The 24,441-nt window shown below is 37.7% G+C and overlaps 1 protein-coding gene across 5 annotated transcripts in view; it reads left to right on the top strand.

Moving 5' to 3' along the window:
• Positions 1–24,441, top strand: part of MED23 (mediator complex subunit 23) — a 507,528-nt gene that overhangs the window by 300,542 nt on the left and 182,545 nt on the right. For all 5 annotated transcript variants that reach the window (XR_010858539.2, XM_067136121.2, XM_067136122.2 and 2 more), the window contains exon 14: positions 8,927–9,107. Coding sequence is in view for 4 of the 5 variants with exons in the window: in XM_067136121.2 (XP_066992222.1) it covers positions 8,927–9,107 (181 nt within the window). In the remaining variant the exon portion in view is untranslated. The remainder of the gene's footprint in view (positions 1–8,926; positions 9,108–24,441) is intronic.

Genomic DNA, 24,441 nt, shown 5'->3' with positions numbered 1-24,441 from the left:
ACTGATCCTTTAAGACTGCGAAGCAAAAATATCACTCTAGCCATTTTTGTACATAACTTTTGTGTTTGTGCATTCCAAGTTAATTTACAATCCAGATACATTCCTAATAATTTGACAGAATTCTGACCATTATAACCCAGACCTGCATTAATTAAATGGAAATAGATCACTTCTGTCTTGTTATTATTTGGATATGTTTATTTGCCTGCAACCAAGAGGTTGATTTGTGTAGCATTTCTATCCTTTCCTCCTCGACATATTTTAAGTCTCTATTGCTTGTTATGATAGTAATATCATCTGTGTAGAGCACTGACCTACTGGGTAAATTATTGACAATATTATTTATATACACAAGGAAGAGGAAAGTTCCTATAACTGAACCCTTAACCACCCCTGCTTTTACTTTGAGAGCCCCAGATCTTTGAGGTAGGTTGTAATTAATAACAACTCTAAATCTTTCATGCCATAGTAGCTAAGCTTATTAGTATATTGTGCGGTACTGAATCAAAAGCTTTGCTGAGGTTTAACAGTGTAGCACTTGTAATGTGGTGAGACTGAAAGCCTTGAATTACTTCAGTCACAACAGCTTCTAAGGCTTTAATGGTGTATTTATTTGTTCTGAACCTGAACTTTACGGCATTTAGAAAATTATACTTTTCAAAATATACAGATAGCTGTTCCTTTGTACAATGTTCTGTTATCTTAGATATGATTGGAACAATTGAATTGGGTCGATAACTGCCTGGATCCATAACATCTCCATTCTTAAACACAGGAATTGTAACTGTAAGTTTTAGATAGTCCGGGAAAGTCCCCTCAGCCAGTATCCAATTGATGAGGCAAGTTAGAGGAATTATTATGTCAATAATTTGTTTTAGAATAAAATTACTTATGCCATAATAGTCTTCACAGTTTGAAGAATTTAGTTCTGAACCTATTTTGCAGACTTTATTAGGGTTTATAACTTGCCATTTAAAGGGGGGTTTGTTATTTTTAAGGAGTTACACTATTCTTTAGTAGATTGTTGTATGCACTTTCATTGTCTCCAGAGGAGTTACTGATATTCGTATGTTTGGCACTGTTTGTAAAGTATTCATTAAGTACATTTGGTTGTATTGGCACAGAATTCTCCCTCTTTGCCCTCCCAATTTCATCGTTTATTATGGATCAGGCCACCTTACGTTAGTCATCTCCATACCTCAACCTCGATGGAATTTTCAACTTGCAAACTGGGAACTATTTCAGAAAGGTCTAGATAATACTGTTCAATGGATTCCTCCAGTCCAATCCAATTATGAACGATTTGTGGGTACGATTAAAGCAAATGCCAGGAAATGTATCCCACGTGGTTTTCGGAAGGAGTACATCCCCGGATGGTCCCAAGAATGCAGTGAGTTATATGCCAAATATCAAAAATCTCATGACGACGTGACAGCTGATGACCTCTTGAGACCTCTGAATAAGAACAGAAGAGAAATATGGCATAAAACAACAGCGGGGCTCAACTTCATACATTCTGGTCAGAAAGCCTGGAACCTTATTAGAAAACTTGGTACAGATCCCAGGTTGTCAAGTACAGTCACACATCTGAATGCTAATGCTGTTGCATCCAGACTGATGAATATTTCAAAAACTAAAATAGACAAAGAACAGACACGAACTGTGAAGAATGAACTATACATAAAGAGGCCCCATCTAAAACCACACCCAGTCTACTCACATGACTTCTGCATTGAGGAACTTGATAAAGACTTTAATATGCTAAAGGTAAACAAAGCCACTGGCTTTGATGGCATATATCCAGAGTTTCTTAAAGCCATCGGACCGAAAACAAAGTTGTGGCTTATTGAATTTTTCAATGAAATTCTGAAAACTGGAAAATTACCAAAGCTTTTCAAACAGGCTAAGATAATTGCCATCCTGAAACCGGGAAAAGACAGAACTGATGCTTCTCACTATCGACTGATATCACTACTCAGCATGACCTATGAGCTACTAGAAAGGCATTCAAATCGCATTCAAGAGGCCATTGATCAAATCATCCCGATCGAACAGGGTGGCTTTAGGAAACGTCGGAGTTGCTGCGACCAGGTCTTAACATTGACAACTGTAGTAGAAGATGGATTTCAACGAGGTCTCAAATCAGCTGCAGTTTTTGTGGATCTTACAGCAGCTTACAACACTGTATGGAGGAAGGGTTTGATGTCCAAATTTATTGAAATCGTCTCATGTCAAAAGTTGGCACTTTTAATGAAAACATGCTTTCTGATAGGCATTTTAAGGTGTTCCTGAATGGGCAAGCTAGCAAGTGGAGGATTTTAAACAATGGCCTACCTCAGAGATGAGTTCTGGCTCCCATTTTATTTAACCAGTATATTCATGACATGCTTCACACAGATTCCATGAAAATCCAGTATGCAGACGACCTAGCATTAATTATCCAGGGTAAAGATTTCATGAACTGTGAGAATGTTCTAACTAGTGATCTGGCGAAACGGAGTAATTACTTCCACAAATGGAGACTTCAACCCAACCCAAACAAGACTGAGGTTACTGCATTCCATCTAAATAATAAAGAAGCCCAAAGGAAGCTACATGTGACTTTTGACGGAATCGAAGTACCCCATCACAACAATCCAGTATATCTTGGAATCACTCTGGATCGCTCCTTGGCATTCAAACGACAGTGCATCAAGTTGTATAGACAAGAAATGTGTTTATCCACCAATCAATACCAAGAAGGGCAAGAGCAAGTCGGGAACTCGTTCAAACAATAAAACTCCGGAAGATCTCTTACCTTGGCCACATCCTTAGGAATGACCGTTACCTCATCTTACAGCGGATTGTACAAGGCAAAATACAGGGTCGAAGAGGTGTCGGGAGGAGGCGAACATCATGGCTTGGAAACATCAAAGAATGGACTGGAATTCACAGTGTTGAAAGACTTTTCCACCTAGCTAGAGATCGTTCTGCATTCGCCACAGTGATCGCCAACGTCAGGGGGACCTGATACGGTACTATGAAGAAGAAGAATACACTAGTACTGGTTTCGGCTTTTAACGGCCATCATCAGCTAGTACATGAATAGTTTAAAGCCTTTAGACAAATCACAAGTTGTTATTATGTTAGACATCCGGATGTCTAATGGGGATGGAAATGCAGTATACAGTAGCATGAAGTTAAAATATCTGTGGTCAAAGGTAAAAGGTTACAATAAGTTAGAAAATGAGTATACAGAACACACTAAAACATATGGCCACAATATAAAACACTTAAAAAGCTTTAACACATTAAAATTTGGTATGTATAGGTTAGACACTTAATAAAATTTGAGTTCATGTTGCTTAGATTCCATTCTTCTATCTTCTGTGTGGTTCCTTTGCTTCTATGTCATGTCAGTTCAGCTGTGCGAGGTAATCTTCTAGAATGTTCTGAGGCTGATATGTGTCATATTAGTGTGGACCTTCGTCATGAAAATTTTTTGTGTATATAATCCAACTGTGATGTACTCCAGTAAATTTTGATATAATGAACTGCAGTTCTTGAGTTTGAATTTAGAAGCTGTTGGTGGCAACACCTCTCTCGTCTATGTTCGTTTGTGGTTGTAGTCTGTAAAGATAAGCTAATATAAGTATAGTGTATGTATGAAGGAATGCCTGGTGTGTATATGGAAAGAGTACTTAGTATTGTTGTTGTGGAGGTCTTGTACCAGTATGTCTGAAGGCTTGCTGTGTTCTACTACTAGTGCCTCTGGGGCTCATATTAGCTGTGGAGGGGGATGTAGGTGGAGGGGGATAGGGAGTGGCTATCGGAAGTAGGGGCTGGTCAGGCTTGTGATTCATTGGTTTGTTAGAGCGTGTGTTTACTATTTTGAGGTAATCATTCTTTAATGCCGGAATGGCTTTATCAAAAATGATGCTCGTTTTCTCTGTAATATCGTTAATGTTATGATTGGGATTAGTGTATTGGTCCAAAGAAATATAGAAATCTTCGGGCCCTCTGCTATCCCTATATCCTATATCCCTCTCCACAGCTAATATGAGCCCCAGATGCACTCAAAGTAGAACACAGCAAGCCTTCAGACATACTGGTACAAGACCTCCACAACAACAATACTAAGTACTCTTTCCATATACACACCAGGCATTCCTTTATACATACACTATACTTATATTAGCTTATCTTTACAGACTACAACCACAAACGAACATAGACGAGAGAGGTGTTGCCACCAACAGCTTCTAAATTCAAACTCAAGAACTGCAGTTCATTATATCAAAATTTACTGGAGTACATCACAGTTGGATTATATACACAAAAAATTTTCATGACGAAGGTCCACACTAATATGACACATATCAGCCTCAGAACATTCTAGAAGATTACCTCGCACAGCTGAACTGACATGACATAGAAGCAAAGGAACCACACAGAAGATAGAAGAATGGAATCTAAGCAACATGAACTCAAATTTTATTAAGTGTCTAACCTATACATACCAAATTTTAATGTGTTAAAGCTTTTTAAGTGTTTTATATTGTGGCCATATGTTTTAGTGTGTTCTGTATACTCATGTTCTAACTTATTGTAACCTTTTACCTTTGACCACAGATATTTTAACTTCATGCTACTGTATACTGCATTTCCATCCCCCATTAGACATCCGGATGTCTAACATAATAACAACTTGTGATTTGTCTAAAGGCTTTAAACTATTCATGTACTAGCTGATGATGGCCGTTAAAAGCCGAAGCCGGTACTAGTGTAATCTGTTTACAATAAATTGTGTATTGATTGGTGGATAAACACATTTCTTGTCTATACATTGAATCTATCAATACGGAAAATGAAATTTATAAATAATAAAATAGTGCATCAAGTTATCGAAGAACTTGGCTCAAGAGTGAATCTACTTTTCAAGATTGCCGGAAGCAGCTGGGGTGCAGACGCTAATACTCTACGTTCTGCTGCACTCGCTCTTGTGTATTCTGCTGGTGAATATTGTGCCCCTCTATGGGAAAACCGCGCTCATACCACTAAGATTGATGTGCAGCTCGATGAGACCATGAGAGTTATCACTGGTACTGTTAGATCTACTCCCACACAGTGGCTACCAGTCCTAGCTAATATCGCTCCACAAGATCTAAGGAGAAAAGCAGCTAAGGTCAGCTTGCTCAAGAAAATCACCTCTCATAAGAACTCTCTGTTGTATGATGCCCTGCAAGATCCACCAACAACATGTTTGAAATCATGCAAGCCACGCTGGGTTGATTTAGAAGGTATCAATTCTTTCGACATGACCTCCAAGTGGCAACAACGTTGGAATGAACATCTACCGAACCATGCTCACCTGGTTGAAGATCCTACAATGAAAGTAGAGGGATTCCAACTACCACGCCAAACGTGGTCGAAGCTGAACTGCATTAGAATGGGTCAAGGGAGATGTGGTCACACCTTAAAGAAATGGGGTTTCCGTACATCTGCTGCCTGTGACTGTGGAGTGGAGGACCAAACCATATAACACATTGTTCAGGAGTGCCCACGTCGTGCATTTGACGGTGGTCTGAAGATTCTACACCAAGTGACACAATGTGCTCTGGAATGGTTGTCAAATTTGGATGTTTCCATTAGATTAACCTTTAGTGAGGTCATTCACACACCCTAATTAGCCTCTGCTGGATTAGAGTGTGACTCGTCAGATAAGCTCCGGAAGCCCCAAGCATCCTTTCACTTTGAAATGTGAGGTATTTTAGTGGTGTGCCTATTTTGGGAACCAGTATTGTTTAGTGGCTTTTGCCATGAAGTGGTGGAAGATCCGACCCGGTCAAGTGAAGTTTCTGCATTCTACTCTCAGTTCGTAATTGTATCCGTACGTACGTATCGAGTTCTTGTGATTTCTAAGTACGCGATGCCTAAAGTTAAGGAATCTCTGAGTGTTTTACTCCAGTGATGTGCAAAGGAAGACCCCGACTCGTTTTCTACCGACGGAAAAATTCCTTTCTGCAAAATGTGCGAAAAAGAGGTAAGTTCTTATTGAAATATTTACATCTACGTTCTTAAGATATTACTGGTCAAACAGTTAAACTTTCAAAGTAAGCCAAATGTGCAGCATGCAGTGCCTACCTACTAGGTAAGTAGAGGGAAGTCTAAGAATTCGGAGTGTAGACCCGTTAGATCCTCAGATTTTACATTCCCAAGGCGGAAATTGACATTTGGATTTGCTGGTTTTTCATGGAATCATTGAGAGGATGCTCATATTTCTACTACAATATTTGAAAATAATTTCATCGTCCACAGTGCTTTAATTTTGTTCATTCAATGTATTTTTTCTCACTTATGCATACCTACCTATTTATTTTCAGATCAAGATTTTGAAGGGTTTTCAATTTTCCCAACATAAAGCCACAAGTGGGCACTCAGCAAAAGTCGAAGAATTAAGAAAAAAGGAAATCGAAGAAACAAGCGCTGATACAACCTTTGTTCAGTCAGCAACAGCACTCAGACGAGTTTTCTTTCAGAGTTTGTAGGGCGTTCTTAAGCGCCAACATACCCTTCTACAAGGTCGAACATGCTGAGATTAGAGCTCTCTTCAAGGACTTTGCAGGAAGAGAGTTGCCTCATGAGTCGACCCTATGTATAAATGACGTTTCTTCAGATTATGAAAAGGTATGAATTCATGCACGATTGCTGTATTCCACATTCTCGTTTAAACAATTTCGTTTGCATCCCCCACCCACAGTGGGTATTATAACACTTATCATCTCAAAAGCCAACTGTTGCTATACGAGGCTATAAGGTTCTATTCCCTCACATGAAGTATGTGAGTGAGATGATCAGTCTCCGATAAGCCTTCCGAAAATAGTATGAACTCATGCTCCACAGGTGTGAATCAGTCATGCACTTAGATGCCATACTTAGCAAATGCATAGATTAATATATTGCATCATGTGCCTGCACAATGCTATTTTTATCAAGTAATAAATTAAAAATTGCCAGAATTGTCTCCAATAATAATCATCATGCCATCCTGATAGAAAGAAGATGGACATGTGCAGAGCCAGTTGCGCACAAACTTTTCTATACTTACATCATCATCAAACCGCTGTCCTCCGAGGTCTTTTTTGAGCGGTCCAAACAAATGATAGTCGCAGGGCAATAAATCTGGACTGTTCGGAGGGTGTTACAGAGGTGTTAGGCGAATTTCCTCCAGTTTTTCCCGTGTTAAAGCAGCAGTATGCGGCCTTGCATTGTCACGGAGAAGAATGACGTTTCGGATTGGTTTCCGGCACCGTTTGCTGCGATACGCAGCTTTTGCTTCATCCAAAAGGCGACAGTAATAGCCTGCATTAATTGCCCTTTGTTCGTGAAGAAAATTCACCAGCAAAATGCCCGCAGAGTCCCCGAAAACGGTTGGAAGCAACTTTCCAGCAGATGGGCGTGTTTGGGCCTTGACCAGACCTGCTGCGTCTCTTCGCCACCACTCCGTGCTTGCTTGCTTGCTTTGACTCTGGGGTGTAATGATGCAAACAAGTTTCATCACAAGTCACAATACGATGCAAGAAATCCTCTCCTTCCTCCTCGTAGTGACTCAGGAGTGTCTGACAAACGTCCTGGCGTAATGTTTTTTGTTCCTGATTGAGGAGATAGGAACCCACCTGGCAGACAATTTTCTGAAATGGAATTCATCTTAGATGATGGTTTGAACACTTCTGTAACTTATTCCTTTGGCTAAAACAATTTAAAAAAATTTTATTCGCCAATTTTCAACAATCATGTCACAAATCGCAACAATGTTGTGTGCAGTGCTACTTGACCGTGGTCTCCTTGATGAGGTTCATTTTCCGCAGCTTCTCTTTCTGCCACAAATTTTTTATCCCACTCATACTCTTGAGTCTGCGGAAGTGTTTCTTCCCCAAACTGTGCGCAGAGCTGTCTCAAAGTTTCGAAAGGTTTGGTGCCCTCTTTTGCGTGAAATTTGATAATGATGCGTTGCATAACAGACGTGTGCTCCTCTTGGTCACTCATGGGATAGTGAAGCAGCTCAGCTCTCCACCGTACTTTGCGCTCACAAACCCCTTCTCCAGACAACCCCACCAACATTTTGGCAAAGCCCCGCCTCAGAATTATTACTAACATCAGTGGTACATTCAAATTCCCCTTTATATTTGTCTGCCTTCATATTAATTACTGACTGTTGGTATTAAGAAAATTGTATTTTGAGAGAAACACAATTACAGCTTTGAATAATTTTCTTACCAACTGTGCAAAGTTTTCATGACATCGAGGGGCGAAGACTCGAACTGCTGTATAATTTGGTTTGTTAAGAAGACTCATAGGTAGCGCAAGAAGTCAAAACATAGAAATGTAATTTTTATACCTGACACTTTTGTTCAGCTGTGCTGTAAAATTTCCATTGCCGACTTTGGGTCCCTTTCCGCGCAACATGAACATATATAGCAAACAGATGGAGGGCAGTGACATATAATGTAAGACTGCATGGAGAGATTACATATAAAAGAGAGACATGGATGAAAGCCTTCGTCATTGGAGGATCTATAATACTGTATATCTATAATCTGCAATAGCGGGAGCAATACAAATGAAATACAAAAGTGCAAGGGCGATCTCCTCATCTTCACACACACTGCTCAGTCCCAGTTCTACATCTCCTCTGCCCCCCATAACCTGTCTGTTCCTTTCAATGTTTGTGTATTTCTTTATGTGATTTCATTTGAGGATTAAGTGTATCATTTCTCAGTGAAACCACTTTGGAGGAAATGGATATAAAGCTATTTTTGTAATAATAATCATTATCATGCGTGGGTGCAGGTAGACTTGCAGTTGAAGTTCAGTCTTTGTAATCTAACCTTGACTGTAGTCTTGGAGCACATTCTGTTGTTGTATAGTTCTGGAACTGTTTGTTTAGGATACTTGAACGAATTGGAGCCCGAGCTCTGTCTGCTCATCTGCGCAAGTTTTGTGACTATCTCGTGTTTGAATTTGCAAACTCTGGAGGTGGCCAGTACGTGAACAAGTGTGTGGATGCTCTCAACGACATGATTTGGAAGTATAATATAGTCACCATCGATCGCCTCGTCTTGTGTTTGGTATGTAACTACATAGTCCTATAATATGAGAAAGACATGAGTGTCTGCAGTTTGGGTCAAACTTGCTTATTATATCAGTGTGGTCTAGAGCAGGTCTGTGCTCTTTCTTGCTCATGCTTCTGCATGTCCCTTCAGGCTTCCATTGCTCCTAACCACCACCACCACCACCACCACCACTACTTTACCTCTTCTTAACGCTCTCCCTGCTGAAGCCATCCAAACTCATGTATCCATTCCTTCCACTATTTGTTTGGATGGATGGATGGACAGACGGATCTGAGTTCCACCATTAGCTCTATAGATGGTCGTTGCTTTCCTCACTGAGCCAGAAGTTGGTATTACATATCAATCACCAAGCCCGCCGAAATACATGCACCAACCGTCCCTATGAGCAACATTTTCACACCTACATAGGAGTGACTGGCTGCATAAGGAATGGTATTACTAGCATCGCTCATACCTCAGTCACTTTCTTATTGTCAATGCAAAGCACAAGTCTGAGACAGGTCATTGTTCTAGCCCATACCAGAATAGATATTGCATTGTAAACACTAGGTGTTGCCATATTTTGCTTACATGTACAAAATAATTATATGGATTGAGAGACTTTATTTCTTTTTGTGTGGATGTTTTCCTCTTTTACATGAACAATAATTGGTTTTAGATAGAAGTAACAATTATTGATAAGAAGTGATGGGAAAAGTACAAAATAAAATTAATTAGACTGGATTACAGTTACCTTGTGGAAATTGAGACAATAATTTACGATACCCTCATTTGTTGAACATATGTATTTGTGTGTGGGACTTTTATCTGCAATTATCGGCCATTGGTTGCATTGCTGTTAAATTATGTGCCTGAAACTGTGATTTAAAATGCATCTTCTTGCCATTGTTACGTTGGTTGCTTCGAAATTCTGATTGGCTCAGTAAGCAAATTTTTGACTTGAGCGTGCGCAGTGTCGATGTTCAATTGAGCGACGCGCGGCTTGACTGCACTGAACGCCAGTCTGTTACCGGCAGCTCGCCAAGATGGGCGCGTTTGGAGAAGTTGTGTACAAAATGCGATTGAAAGTTGTTGGAGTGGGGTTTGATAAACCAGGCTAATTGCCTCGTTAGTTAAGGCATTGCCTTAATTGTAGCGCAATAATGTTGTGTGTTTCATATTTACAGTTTTTTTAATATTAGTGTGACCGAACTATTTGAAGGAGGGTCTTCGTTACAAAATGGGCTGGAACGTAAGCTATTGGATTACTGTATATTAAATTGGACACCCAAAAATGTAAGTACAAGTATCTTCTTAATTGTTTCAAAACTGTTCTGGTGCCAGATTATTTGGAGAAGAACGTGTGTATCAAGCTATCTGCGACAACTATTATATTAGAAGAAATGTTTTGGCAAAGCTGTTAATGTTAATTCGTCTCTACTCCACTACTGTAATTGAAATTAGGCTTATAGTTTATGGACATGGCGACCACCGTTTATTCATTAAATTAAACTGGAATTTCTTATTCATCGGACATTTTAATGATATAAATTGTATCTGCTAAATATTAAAATGTAACTTAACGTGATGTTGGTAATGTTCTATATCCAAATTATTATAATGGAGTAATTCTGGAACATGGTATATGCGCGGATGAGAGACCTATTATTCCATTACTTTATTTAACTGAGATTATCGTTGTGCTGCCTTTTTCTGTTTCTTAAAGTTATTGTTATTATTATTAATTTTGTTGGTGGAGTTCTTTCTACTTTTCTTGGTTCATATTTGTGGCATCCGGTGGACTGTTGACAATGTTTTGAAAGACATTATGTACTAGTATTGTTTTCGTAATGGCTCATTGTTTAATTACTTAATGGGATGGTTTATTTCCGGTCTTATTCGGGCATTCCCGTTTTCCAAGGCCTACTAAAATTAAAATTGAGTAACCGACATTTAAATCCTTTATTAATATTTTGGTTGAAAGAAATGTTAAATTTAAAAGACTATACATAATTATTGTAATATTCTGGTTATAACAAGCTGGAATTTGTTCCCCATTTCTTGATGATACTTTGCCCTCCTTTGATTATTCGCGTCCGTTTTTCCTTTCCTTCTTCTTTCATTATTGCGTGCCATGTTTTTATCTTATCTCCGGTACGCTAATTTTGTGTGGGCTTTGCCTATTGTCTCTTTAAGACGGATGTTGGCTTCGGTTTTGGGAAGCTGTATGCTTCGTGTGTACCATAGTTTTGTTGTCACCGGGCGAGTTGGCCGTGCGCATAGAGGCGCGCGGCTGTGAGCTTACATCCGGGAGATAGTAGGTTCGAATCCCACTATCGGCAGCCCTGAAAATGGTTTTCCGTGGTTTCCCATTTTCACACCAGGCAAATGCTGGGGCTGTACCTTAATTAAGGCCACGGCCGCTTCCTTCCAACTCCTAGGCCTTTCCTATCCCACCGTCGCCATAAGACCTATCTGTGTCGGCACGACGTAAAGCCCCTAGCAAAAAAAAAAAGTTTTATTGTCTGTGGAATTTTAAGTGTTTCCCTTCGTAATTTGTAGTTTAATTCAGACATTTTTTTTTTTTAATTCGGGTTCGTGCAATTTTCTCTTGTGTCCTTTCAATTATTTACGTGTGGAATTTTTTTTGGGTCTGCTATCATTGCCTTAAATATTGTGTGTTTCCGTGTTTCGGGGTGATTGAAACCCTTGTGTACTGGTTCTGGAAGCAAATTCCAGTTTATTGTGATTAATTGTAGTATACTTACTCACAAAGAAAAGCTGGCCAGTTATGTAATTAATATTTAATGCACGGATCCGTTTTAACATTTGTCATTCATTGATTCTAAGGCAAGCTGTAGCTTGTAATCTGAGTGTGTTTTCACGATTTTAATTATCCTAAAAATAGACATTTCTCTCCTAATTTAACGAGTTGAATTTTTACAATTTTTATCTTTCTTCTATTTACTTATTTATTACTACATAAAAATTATTTTACGTTGTTATCCGAGTGCGCACTCATAGTATATTTTGCTTTAAAAATTGATTTTTATCTATAATTTAAAGACATTATTTACAAATTTATTATTTGTTCTACAGTTTTCATTCCTAAATTCTGTTTAAATTTTTCCTAATTTTAAGTAAAGTTCAAGTTATTTAAACATTAATCTTGCTTTCATTTAGCAATGTTGACCTGGCAACCCTTCAGGTAGTTAGTTCGATCCTGTCCTTTCCCTTATGTTCTGTGCCCTCCACGCTGGTTTTGTTAATACTGCTCCTGCTCGATGGTAAGTATTTTGCTTCTTGTGCTCATTTGATTATATTTATGGGTTTTAATTATCATTCCTGTTTTTATCTTTGTCGGGTTGCAGAAATCACTGAATTTTTTTCCCCCGCATGTAACTGGAATGATACTAAAATGCAAGGAAAAACCTGTTACCTTATATATGCAGAGAATCCCCCCTCCAGACTAATTTTAGAAGAGGAAAATTTACAAAGAAGATTCTTTTTAAATTATATAGCTTTTTTAGATATCGACACAGTAGAAGTCCATTATAGCAAGAATTCAAAAAGTAAAAAATTTATTCACTATGATGGATTTTCTTATATCCTACTTTTTTCAGTAAAGATACAGAAAAGGCATTAAAATTGAAATGAAAGGATACTCATTTAGTTGAAACATGTGGGCCAATTGCAAAAATGGTATTTAGATGATGTTTACGATTAAACAATGTCTGAACATGGCTGCCGCATTGCATAGACGTTATTTATCGCTTAGACTGTCTAAAACCAATGTTCAACACTGCCGAGAATACTGTTTAACCTTAAATTTTAGCAGGGAATCACAATCAGAGGTTATGTATCATGAAGCATATGATACAAGGGACAGTCGGGTAATTGTGAACTTGACTACAATTCTTAGCAACCGGTATATTTTATTATATTTGGCATAATTTCCCTGGAAACTTGGACTACATCTATATCATAAGGTCTTGATTGTCAGAGGGCTGTCACATACATAAACCGAGAGAGATTCACTTATATTTACTGTCAAGTAAATACACATAATAATGACACTACAAAATAGGTTGTGTGTGTGGTTTTTTTCTCTCGGTTAATCGTTGCTCTAATTCAGATAAGTTTTTGGCAACTATGAGATAGGAAAAAGCAAGAACTGGGAAGGAAGAGCAGTGGCCATAATAACAGCCCCAGTATTTGCCTTCTATGCAAATGGGGAAACTACAGAAAACAATCTTCAGGGCTGCCGATAGTGCATTTCGAACTTATGATTTCCAGAATGCAAGCTACATCTATACAGCCCATACAAATCATTCGGTTACACAGTACTATAATTTCATCTTCCCTTTGCTAAAACTATTTGGATTACCTACACTCACCATAACAACAGTATAATCAAAGCTACACTTCGTCTTACGGGGGCGTGTCACTTTAGTGGTGATGATATATCTCTCTCCTATGTGATTTTATTTGACGTAAATAAATATCACACAAGAACACGTTCACTTCCTTGTGTAAACTACTTTATTGTCACTGTAAGTCACAACACACAGTTACACACAATAGCAAGTGACACTACAACACTTAATAGTGGAGTACCCTGATATCAACAACACTGACTCACTCGCTATAACACACACTTTCTTGGGCTGACTGACAGCTTGATATATATACTGTTCGATCAACCATCTAGAATTATTGACTTCTGGAAGGGTTCTTATAATACTAAAAGGAACACACTCAAAACATCGATCGACCAGCTAGTCGAATGGAGTACTCCAGTTATGGATCCAGCTCGAACTTTCGATTACTGTTTACCAATACACATGGAAATCTTTCCAACATTCCTAATGTCTCTACATGTATCTGGATAATAAACCTTACAGTAAGTTTCCAGAACCCTTCATATGTACCAAATTGTAGCAGAATAACCTGATATACGAACATTATAGAGTTTTCTACAGCTTTTGACTATGTAGATTTTGAGGTTAAACTTATACACAATACGTATTTGAGGTTATACAAATTTATAATACATTTTTACAGGGAAACCAAGTATTAGTCATATTTAACATTTAATAAAAGATAATTTTGCATTTAATAAAATATAATTAAAATATATTGTACCGTTTTCATCGTCCTGATATCGGAATAAAGGTCGTCATACGAAATTATAAGTTTGCCATGCACGGTAATGATCGCGAAGATTACGTAATTGGGCCATACGTCAGAAAGGAATGCATATATTAAGTAAAATAGGCCGTGATTTCGAAGTGTATACATTTTACGAACGTGTATATATTCAAGAGGGCCATGCACGTGACGGCAAAGATATTTATTTGATGAATTAAAGATGCCTAGATCACGGACCGAGAGGGAAAGTTATCAAGGATCCATGCGGCCGTGATAAAATAATAGAAGGTTTTCAACATTGTTAAAACAAGAAGTAGTAGCTGAAGAAAAAAAAAAAAAAAAAATCCGTTACGTAAATCGAAGTGAATTTATCCTCGAGAAGAAAGCCAATCTTCGTGTGAATAGAAGGGAGATATTGTAGAAGTTACCGGCTGGAGAACCTGCGAAGCGAGAGAATATTTGGAAATCAAATATAAACGAAGGAATATCGTGAAGAGCGAATTAGAAAATACCCGAACTGTAGTCGGAGTATATGCTCGAGACCGTACGAGGAACCAAGTTGAATATTACGCAGTATAGGTTGATTAGCCGAACAAAAGAAAATTTGACAGAGATAACTCGAAATATTTTAACTGTTAAATTGCTACTAAGAATTAATCTTGAATTACTGTCCTAAAAAAAAACCTGATCTTAGATACAAACCTGATATTCATTCCTGAGAGTATGGATGTGAAATTAACTCACGATTTGGAAATGTTTCTTTCTTTTATGATTGACTGCAACAACATGATGAGAGGCTAAACCGAAGATGGAGCCGGCTGTCTGACGGAAACCGCCCAGCTGTTTCTGCTATCCCGAGTCCCGAAACTACAACCTGATGGTGACGTAGCAGAGGATGGAGCCGTACGACGCAATCCCTAGATGACAACATCGAGGCCAAAGCCGATCATCTAACGTCAGTGATCACAAGATAAGTTCCAAAGAGTTATTTTATTTTCTTGAAATTGATATGCAGTAAATTTAGTAGTGGTAGTTAAAGTGAATATTTGGTACGTTGTTTTACCTAGTTCTTCGTGAGAAAATCACAGTCGTTACCATCTTCGCAATGAGATTGTCCATGTTGAATTATTATTATTAATAGAGGAATAGGTACTTCTTCCAGATTTTACAATCTAAGCCATAATATAGGAATGCTTAAAGCTAAGCAAGGAGAGATTTGGAATGTAATTTCTAACCATTATGGGACAAAAACATCGTATTTAAAGTGACGTAACCCTAATTTTATATTCTTGAAGAAGATAGTTGATTTACGAATAACCTATATGTGATTCCTGATACGACGCAATGAAATGTGAGTACACATTAACTTATTTGATTTATATATGCATTTCATTTTTAGGCTAGCGTGTTTACGCGTATAATATATGAATTCTAACCCAAAAGTGTACCATTGTAGTAAAGTAATGTGATGTTGAAATGATTTGCCGTCATGTTGGTGATGATAAATGTTTACATAGAGAATTTATGATTTGAGTAGCATATTAATGTGGAATTGTGAATAATTATTAGTCGTGATATGTTCAGGAGATTGAATTATGATACATTATGGTAATTAATATTGATAGATGGAAAGATAGATATATTTATGGATAGTTTTGGCGGTAAATACAACGTATTATGGGCCGATGGTGATGATTACCATTTGCGGCAAAATAATAAAATGGTAATGAGAGGTATATATTGGGTTAATGGTACACGCGTACAAATAAATACATCGCATATTTCGTATATTTGGGTTACCATACACTGTCTTCGAAAGAAATATCCAAGTAGGAAATAAATGAAGGGAAACTTGTTGTCTTCATAGATAGTATATATCAACGTTGTACTGAATATTATTGGAAGTTTGTTGTCAAGAATGAATTTAATTCATAGAACAATCCCATAATTTAAAATCTCTACCGCAATTAAATAAAATAGGTCACCAAATGCATTCCTACGGAATTAGTGATACCTGATTAATTATTGCTAAACCATAAAACATGTTTGGTACAATTTCTATATGAACTACGATTATAATTAGACTTTGTACGATACCTACATTTATTTAAGGTGTTATTTGAATATTTTAATCAAATGATATGGTCGAGGAGACCAATATTTTTCATTTTAAGAACAATATATATTTGAAATAGCCATTTTTGGGCCGAAATATTTGGAACTTACTTGTGATTGCTAACGTTATAACATCGAATTAAGTGAATTGTGACAGAATGTTGAAGTGATAATGATGAAAATAAGCATTTTTTTAAATAAAAGAAACAAGAACTGAGGGACTTAAACAATACAATTCTTTTATGAAGTTTAATTAGGATTAGGGACTTAGATTTATTTTCAACCTAAAAATTTTTCTCGATTAGAGAAGAAGAAGATAATTGATGATGATAATTAATAGTAGATTTTCTTTTGTGATTCCGGAATCAAGAAATAAAATATAGATTTTCTAATTTAGAGGTTATTATTTTAGGAGATAGGCTAATATTATTAGGATTTAAGTAATTTTGAAATAATCCATAAAAAAATATTTTATTTATTTTCTTCACTTATATTCGGATGATTGAACTTGAAAAACCTAATATTGATTCAGGATGATGAATGGTATCGATAATAATTTATTGATGTGGAAATGTGGTGCCTCAGTTGACCTCACGTTAAAATAGTATGGTTCGTAGAAGCAATTTAGTTATCCCTGAGAGGTGTCGCGAGGCAATGTTAGGATTACCATATCAAATATTCTGATAGGAGAATTGAAGGTTACGACATCGCTAAAATTCTATGAAGCGATAACTGTTTATACGATGAATATTTAAAGCGAACTTAGCCAACGACACTTAGCATCAAATTTATTATGCATTCATCCATTTAATGATCTATAAGAGTGATGGATGATTGTGGGGAAAATAGCCGGAGCAATTGTTAGGTCATCCAATGAGACGCACATATTAAAAACGGTCGCCCAATATGGTGCAAGGATGAAACCACCCCTCAGGATGGTGCAATATTAAACATAATAATTGTCGTACCCCTGACAAATATTATGAGATTTAATTTCCACCAAAAGCGATATTCTTATCTGTGGGCAAGTCATGCTTATGCTTAGCCATATTTGAGAAATGTGTAGGAAGATGGCAGCTAACTAATGTTTGGTGCGCGCACTGGCGAATTTCATTGGTTGTAACAAGCAAAGAGTTACATGGAAGATAGTTCTATTTCCATTTTCGAACAAATATTGAAACTAAATTTTTCTAGCTAAACACCGGTTGAACATTGTTTATGCAATGGAACATCGTATGTAACTCGTTGTTTAGGTAGACGTCTAAGGCTTAAAACTAGTCATCGTGTCTGTGATCGGCCCTATGTTTTTGTGGATGATTTCCATACTACGGCATACTTGTTAGTAATTTTCTAATTCCGATAACATCTGAACGCGCATGTCAAATTCATTCTTAAAATTTGTAATGGTACCACTCGAGAGGCTTTAGTGGCAAAGATTTCACTTCATTTCAGTACCTAGTATTAAAATTAAGTTACCATTTACTTCAGGCCTTGTTTCTAATGAGTTAATTAAAGCCATCGGCCATTTTATTGAAAACACGTTCTGCCCTTTAGTTTCGATCTTGAATGTTTGTTGATGCCTGTCAGAGTCGTGGGTCGACAGGTATTAAATATAAATGCTGCAGTGCAGAAAAAAAACGCACACTGAATCACTCGTTTTAATGGGTGAATTAGCAAGAGGGTTCTCATTGCAACCAAAGCGTATTACACAGCGGCATTAAAAAAACTCTGCCATTACCGTGTGGTCCTCACACTATAGCGGTTTTCTTCTTCCTCTTGAAAACTGTATATTTGATGTGAATTGTACCAGAATATGTGTGCGATTGTTCTTTGGTATTATTGTGTACCGTATTTACTCGCATATAAGACCCTACCCCATTTTTTGGTCAGGAAAAAGAAAAAATTTTTGTTTGCCTTGCGTATTTGGACCCAAAATACAGCTAACTAACAATGTGTGTTTACTACAGAGTTCCTATTACTAGGCATTATGTAATGGGAAATGATCAGGTTATTGCTATTTTCGATACGGTATATCATGAACATTCTTGCATTAAACATCGGGAGTATAATGTCATTTCAATTACAAGGAAAATATTTCCTATATTCACGAACAATCTAAGAAATCCCGGAATAATTACCACAAATGCATGCTTTTACAAGTTGAACATTGCACGGGAAACATAATTCCATAATTCCATTTTTTCAAAATGGCGCCCGGTAATGACGACGTAGTGTTTTATTCTCCGAGTAAATTAACCATAAAATGTGACGAAAAGTGCGGAAAATGTCGAAGATTAGTGAAAAATGGAATGTTGTGTGATTCATGTGATCGATGGTGGCATTATAAGTGCGGAAATTGCCCTAGAGACGTAAAAACTAATGAAAATGTTGACTGAATTTGTGAGCAGTGTGTTCGGAATGTTGTTGTTGGGGACGGCGTTGACGAAGCACCGAAAACAGTCGATGAGGAATATAAAAGTGCATTAGAAATAATGAACATTCTAAAAAAGGACAATGAGACTCTTAAAGTTGAAAATCAAGAATTAAAAGAAAGACTGCGATCGCTAGAATTTGGGACTGACCATTCTTCGAGTGATATACTGGTACAAGTAACAAACTCGAGCACGTGGTGTCAAGTAGTTCGTGGATGGCCGGCTATGAAGAAATCTACAACTGAATTTCCGGAAATAAACATCAGAAATAGGTTTTCTGCCCTAAATAATTTAATTCTGGAAGAAAGTGATAGCGCGCGTGAAAGCAAATCATCGCGATCCACTGCCGTTGCCGTGCCGAGTTTAAAATTTAGGCCTAGAATTCAGATTCAAGACCCAGTTAGGCCTAAATCAGCGAAGGTAGCTGTGTTTGGTGATAGCCAAGGAAGGGGAATTGCGGGAGTGATTAACGACGAGAATATAGCAGCAACCGGAGAAATATATCCAGGAGCTTCTATCAGCAGTGTTGTGGAAAACGTAGAAGCAGCAACTAGGAACTTCGGGAGCGGCGATTCAGTGCTTATCATCGGTGGGACGAACGACGTAGCTCACGATGCCGCCAAGAATGTAAGCGTGAACGTGCCCCACAGGCATGATTTGAGTAGAGACTCGTGTGTGAACATTGAAGTGGACAAGGTCAATACAGATATTGTTAAAATTTGTAAACATTTTCGGAATACTCAGGTTATTGAATGCAGCAGTTTTGAGAGATACTGTTATATAAAACATGGCCTCCATCTAAACAATTCAGGTAAACGAAAGATAGCAAATATTGTTCTAGATTTCATTAATCTTAAGATATGTACTGTAAAACAGGCAACTCCCTTGAGTTATAATACTGACCAGGAAAACTAGTAGAAAGAGCCAGCTGTACTTCAAGCTGGCTCAGTCAACTAGAAAAAGGAACACAGGATAGTAAGAAATTTCAAGTTACCCAATTGCAACAGTCAAGTTTTAGGGAGGAAGGGGGTCTGAGATTGCTCTTGGTAAACTGTCAAAGTGTAGTAAATAAACAATTAAAATTCGGTACATTGATGGAATCTTATGAGACTGATGTGGTGATAGGAATGGAGTCGTAGTTGAAAGAAGGGGTGGGTAATAGAGAAGTATTTCCAGAAGGGTACACAGTCTATCGTAGAGACCGAGGAGATAAAAAGGGAGGGGAGGTGTTTATTCTGGTGAAGGAAACTTACTGTTCACATGAATGGTTTACTGATGAAAGGGATGAAATATTAGGGATAAAATTAGTTCGTGATAATATGAAGGAGGTGGGAATTATAGGAACATACTGAACCCATGACCTTTGTGCCCTAAGAACATTATGCATAAATCGACAATCATTTAAAAGTTGGATTCTTGATAGCATGGATTTGACACGTGACGAGGGGGTGATTACCTTCGGTCCCACACTCTGGGGTACGTGACGTCAGCCACACGTGTCAACGGCGGAAGAATCTCAAGTCATTTTTGTGAACTATTTCAAAGCACGTGTACATGGCGTGAACCAAGGCAAGTCAAAAAAATATAGTGCCTATCAAAGGAGGTCAATCATCTCACAAATCGAACCCGTCAAAATTTAAAATGTCCATGAACACTACCGCCAGAAATGTAGCAAGCATGTAGTCACTTTCAAAACTCTTGAAATTACAGTTTAGGTAAGTCAGAAAATTTATAGAAATTTTCTTGGCGGCAAAGGGAGATATCCGAAGAGAGGGGGTAACTGCTATAAATATGAAGGGACGCCATGACGAAGTCTCCTTCTCCGGCATTTTTGATACAGAGCGGACGAAAAATTGTTGAGCTGCTCTGCGAAATCCAACCAACGAAAGTAAACTGAGTTCAACTGCAGATTTCAGCCAGTATGGCTAGGTCTTGAGTCCATGAGGAGATAGTTTTCGTGAGTGAAATAATTGTACCAGATAGGACGGTCAAAGTACTGAATAAATTCTAATGTGATCAAGTAATTCGTGTGCGGAAATAATTATAATCCATCGTGTACACTCAGCAAACAAGTGAAGGGTATTTTCTTTTTTTTTTATGCTTTATTCCAGGAAACCTGAAGATATTTAAAAATGGTTTGTAAAGCCATGAATGTAAAAATGGCTAAATAAAATGCCAGGGTCGCAGGTGAGCCCTATGACGAACAATGGCGTGACGACATGAGGTAGGTGACTTTCCATCTTACTACCTCTTATATCTTGTCTCATGATCTCAAAAAGTGTATTTGAATGGGGATATACGACGCAGTGGTCACCCTACTAAGTTTTGTAGATGTGAGAATACGACTAAAAAAGAATCATTTGTTTTATTTTCCACTTGGATAAATTTTTGAAGTCTTGCGAGTGCCGTATAATGTTGTAAAAAGTTATTGAATAGGGTTTCGAAGTGATATCACGTCCAATGTAGATCGTCATCCGTGTGAAGTGTACTGCCTATATTTTGTGATGCCAAATTAAGATGTTCATTCGACGTAAAAATTTTCTGTCTGCAATTTGACGTTAATAATAATAATCCATGGTCACTCATTTTCAATCGAGTGGAAGCGCGCTGTCGGGTGAGAACCTAGGGTGATGAATTTGGTCACGGAGAGAAACATTTTTCTATGCCCATTTAAATTGTGTCTGACTGACAAAAAAAGATCTAGTAGAATGTTTCAGTCATTTCTCGTAAAAATCAAGTTATTAAATACGATATCATTTATGCAAAGTTATTCATGATTAATGCATTGTGCGATATTAGACGTCGAGATTTCTAGTAAGGATTTTATTCCAGTTCTTTGTCGATGATAATTGCGGAGCTGGGAAACAAAGGTTAGTTTTGTTGATATGAGATTTGTGAATCAGGTTAGAGTCCTGTCATTGAAGCCGGGACACGGAAGCCCGAGGAATGTTTTATATGAGTTGAGATGGGATGTGCGAATCAGGTTAGAGTCCTGTCATTGAAGCCGGGACATGATAGCCCGAGGAATATTTATAATGTTGGGATTGGAAAGAAATTCATAGAAATCCATAGCGGTATCAATTGGTGACGCGTATAATTAGTGTGGGCATCTTGAAGCATAATCTGTGCATTTTGTTGGTCAGAATATCGTATTTGTTTAATTATGTCGGCAGAGTTTAAAGAGAGCATTTTGAGAAGTCAGTCAGGTAGAACGAACCGGGTGTTTCATGTAATTGCCAAGCGAACTTGGGGGGTGAGAGGCCTCAACTGTGATAACGGGACAGGCGTGGAATTAAGATAGTACTGTATTCTCGGCCAGGGAAAACGTTAAAATGCTGGATTTAGTTGAAATTTATAGCCGGTAATGATCTGAGTATTGTGAAATACTGTAATTGGGGACGTTATGAACATTTGAAACCACGAACTTTGAGTATAAGGAACAGTGTAACCAAATTCAGGGTTGTCCAAAATATAGAGCGATGGTTGTGATGATCGATTTGTCTGTGAGGGGTGTGCAAATTTCATAAATGGTAATGACGAGATATGACATCGTAATTATATGGCGAGTTGTTTGGTTTGTACGTAGATTATTAGGATATCCAAGTGTTAATAACGGTTTGGACTAGATTAGATTTTAAAGTGTGAAATCGTGAGACAAGATATATAACTGGACATGAATTATGTAACAATTCTTTTCCAGCCAGACAAACATCACAATATTGAATTCACATCACAGCTGCGTAGAAATTTGTGAAGAAACCAGAGTCCGCGGAGATAAAATTTGTTGTTCGTTAACATTTCGCTAAATCATTTAAATTTATTTAATTATTAAATTCAGTGAAACCGCATTTTGAAATAACTTTAATCAAGCGAATAACTTGGAGATGCATTCTGGAAATTTTAGATTGTTTTTCTGGGGGAATATTAAAATATAAAGTAACGTTTAAGGGGACATATCCGAAGGAAATGGATTTTACTGCCACAAAGTTTGTGAGCATTGCTATTGTTGTAATTATTGAACTTTGATTGATTGAGCAGTGAATGTGCTGGGGATAGTAAAGTGGAAACTTTGGTCGTCAACCGATGTAACTTAATTGTGTTTAGCCTTCAGCCTAGAAACTTGGATGGTCAGGGGGTCATCAACCTCAGTGACTTAGATTAGGGCCATATGCCATTGTAGCATCATTTCCTTGCGGTCATCATCCACAATGACTTTAAAGTAACTTAGAAGATTAGATATCGGTCCATGACATAGACGCAGGTCACATCGATTCAATTAAGGGTCCATGCCGTAGAACCACTGTGTGGCACATGCCAATTGGACCGCCTTAATTATACCCAGAGTCTAGAGTTCGTGTTACGAGGGCTGGACCATAACGAATCACTATGATGGTACATGTGGTCTCACATGGAAGCCGAATTTAAGGATTTCCAGACTTTCCTTTCTTAAATGATTAATAATTGAGACAATGGTTTCTAGTATGAATGCCTGTCAGGCAGTTACGTTAAAGTCTCACACCAGTGTTCTGACGTTTATGTAAAAATGATTGTGGTGTCCAGTGGACACAATTGACTTCTATGATACCATTGATATATCAGATGGCTTCAGAATTTTCCTGAATAAATAGGAATCTTTTAAATAGACCTTTCATTCCAGTAGATAGATTAGAATTACTGAACCCTACCTTTACCTCAGCAAGTGACGAAGAACCCGATACGACCCAAGAGACAGATCTCATGAACTTTGCTGATAGGTAAGGAAGGTAGGTATCCCTCAATATGGACCAAAGGGTTCAATACAGGCCTGGAAGAGAGGAAAGAGACATGGAAATCTTTGAGAAAATAATAGATTATACTCGTAAAAACAATAATAATGATATGCTAATAATTGGGGAAGATCTAAATTTGCCTGAAGTTGAATGGAAAGGAGCTGCAAGTGAAGCCCATGAACAGAAACTGGCAAATAAGTTAATTTGGGAGGGAGGATTTACACAAGTAGTACAAGAACCGACTCTTCTCAATAACTTACTAGATGTATTCTTGGTTAAACCATGGGAAATTGTTGATAAAATTGAGGTAATTGAAGGAATAGGAGACCATAAGGCTGTAATAATGGATGTAGGACTCGTACCAAAAAGGCTTAATAAGAGGGTTACACAAGACAAGAAATTGTACAGAAAAACTAAAGTTGATGAATTTGGGACTTACCTTAAATCACAATTCAGTTGTTCGATAAGTGAAGGGAGTAATGTGGATACACTTTGGGCTAAATTTAAAGGAATCATTTGGGAAGGAGAGAAGAGATTTGTACCTGTTAAGAAGGGTAATGACCTCAGACCCTGTTTTTTACAAGGGAAATAAGAAAATTAAAAAGAAAATGTAGAATAGTAAACAGGAAAATCAAAGAGGGTAGGGAGAGTTGAGAAACTAGAAAACAGCTAATGAGGGAACTGAATAGAGTGAAAAAGGAAGCAAAAGAGAATTATATGAATGGCATACTTCAAGAGGGTAATGACCACAAAGGGAAATGGAAAAAGCTGTATTCATATATCAGGAATCAAAAAGGAAAAGGAATCCAAATTTCTACAATGGTGGGAGAAGGGGGTGAACACTATTTAACAGATACTGAGAAAGCAAACCTATTTAGTAGG

Source organism: Anabrus simplex, chromosome 1 (assembly GCF_040414725.1).
Source record: "Anabrus simplex isolate iqAnaSimp1 chromosome 1, ASM4041472v1, whole genome shotgun sequence".
Classification (NCBI taxonomy): domain Eukaryota; kingdom Metazoa; phylum Arthropoda; class Insecta; order Orthoptera; family Tettigoniidae; genus Anabrus; species Anabrus simplex.
The sequence above is the reverse complement of the archived record's forward strand: the minus strand, read 5'-3'. Positions and strand labels throughout refer to the sequence as shown.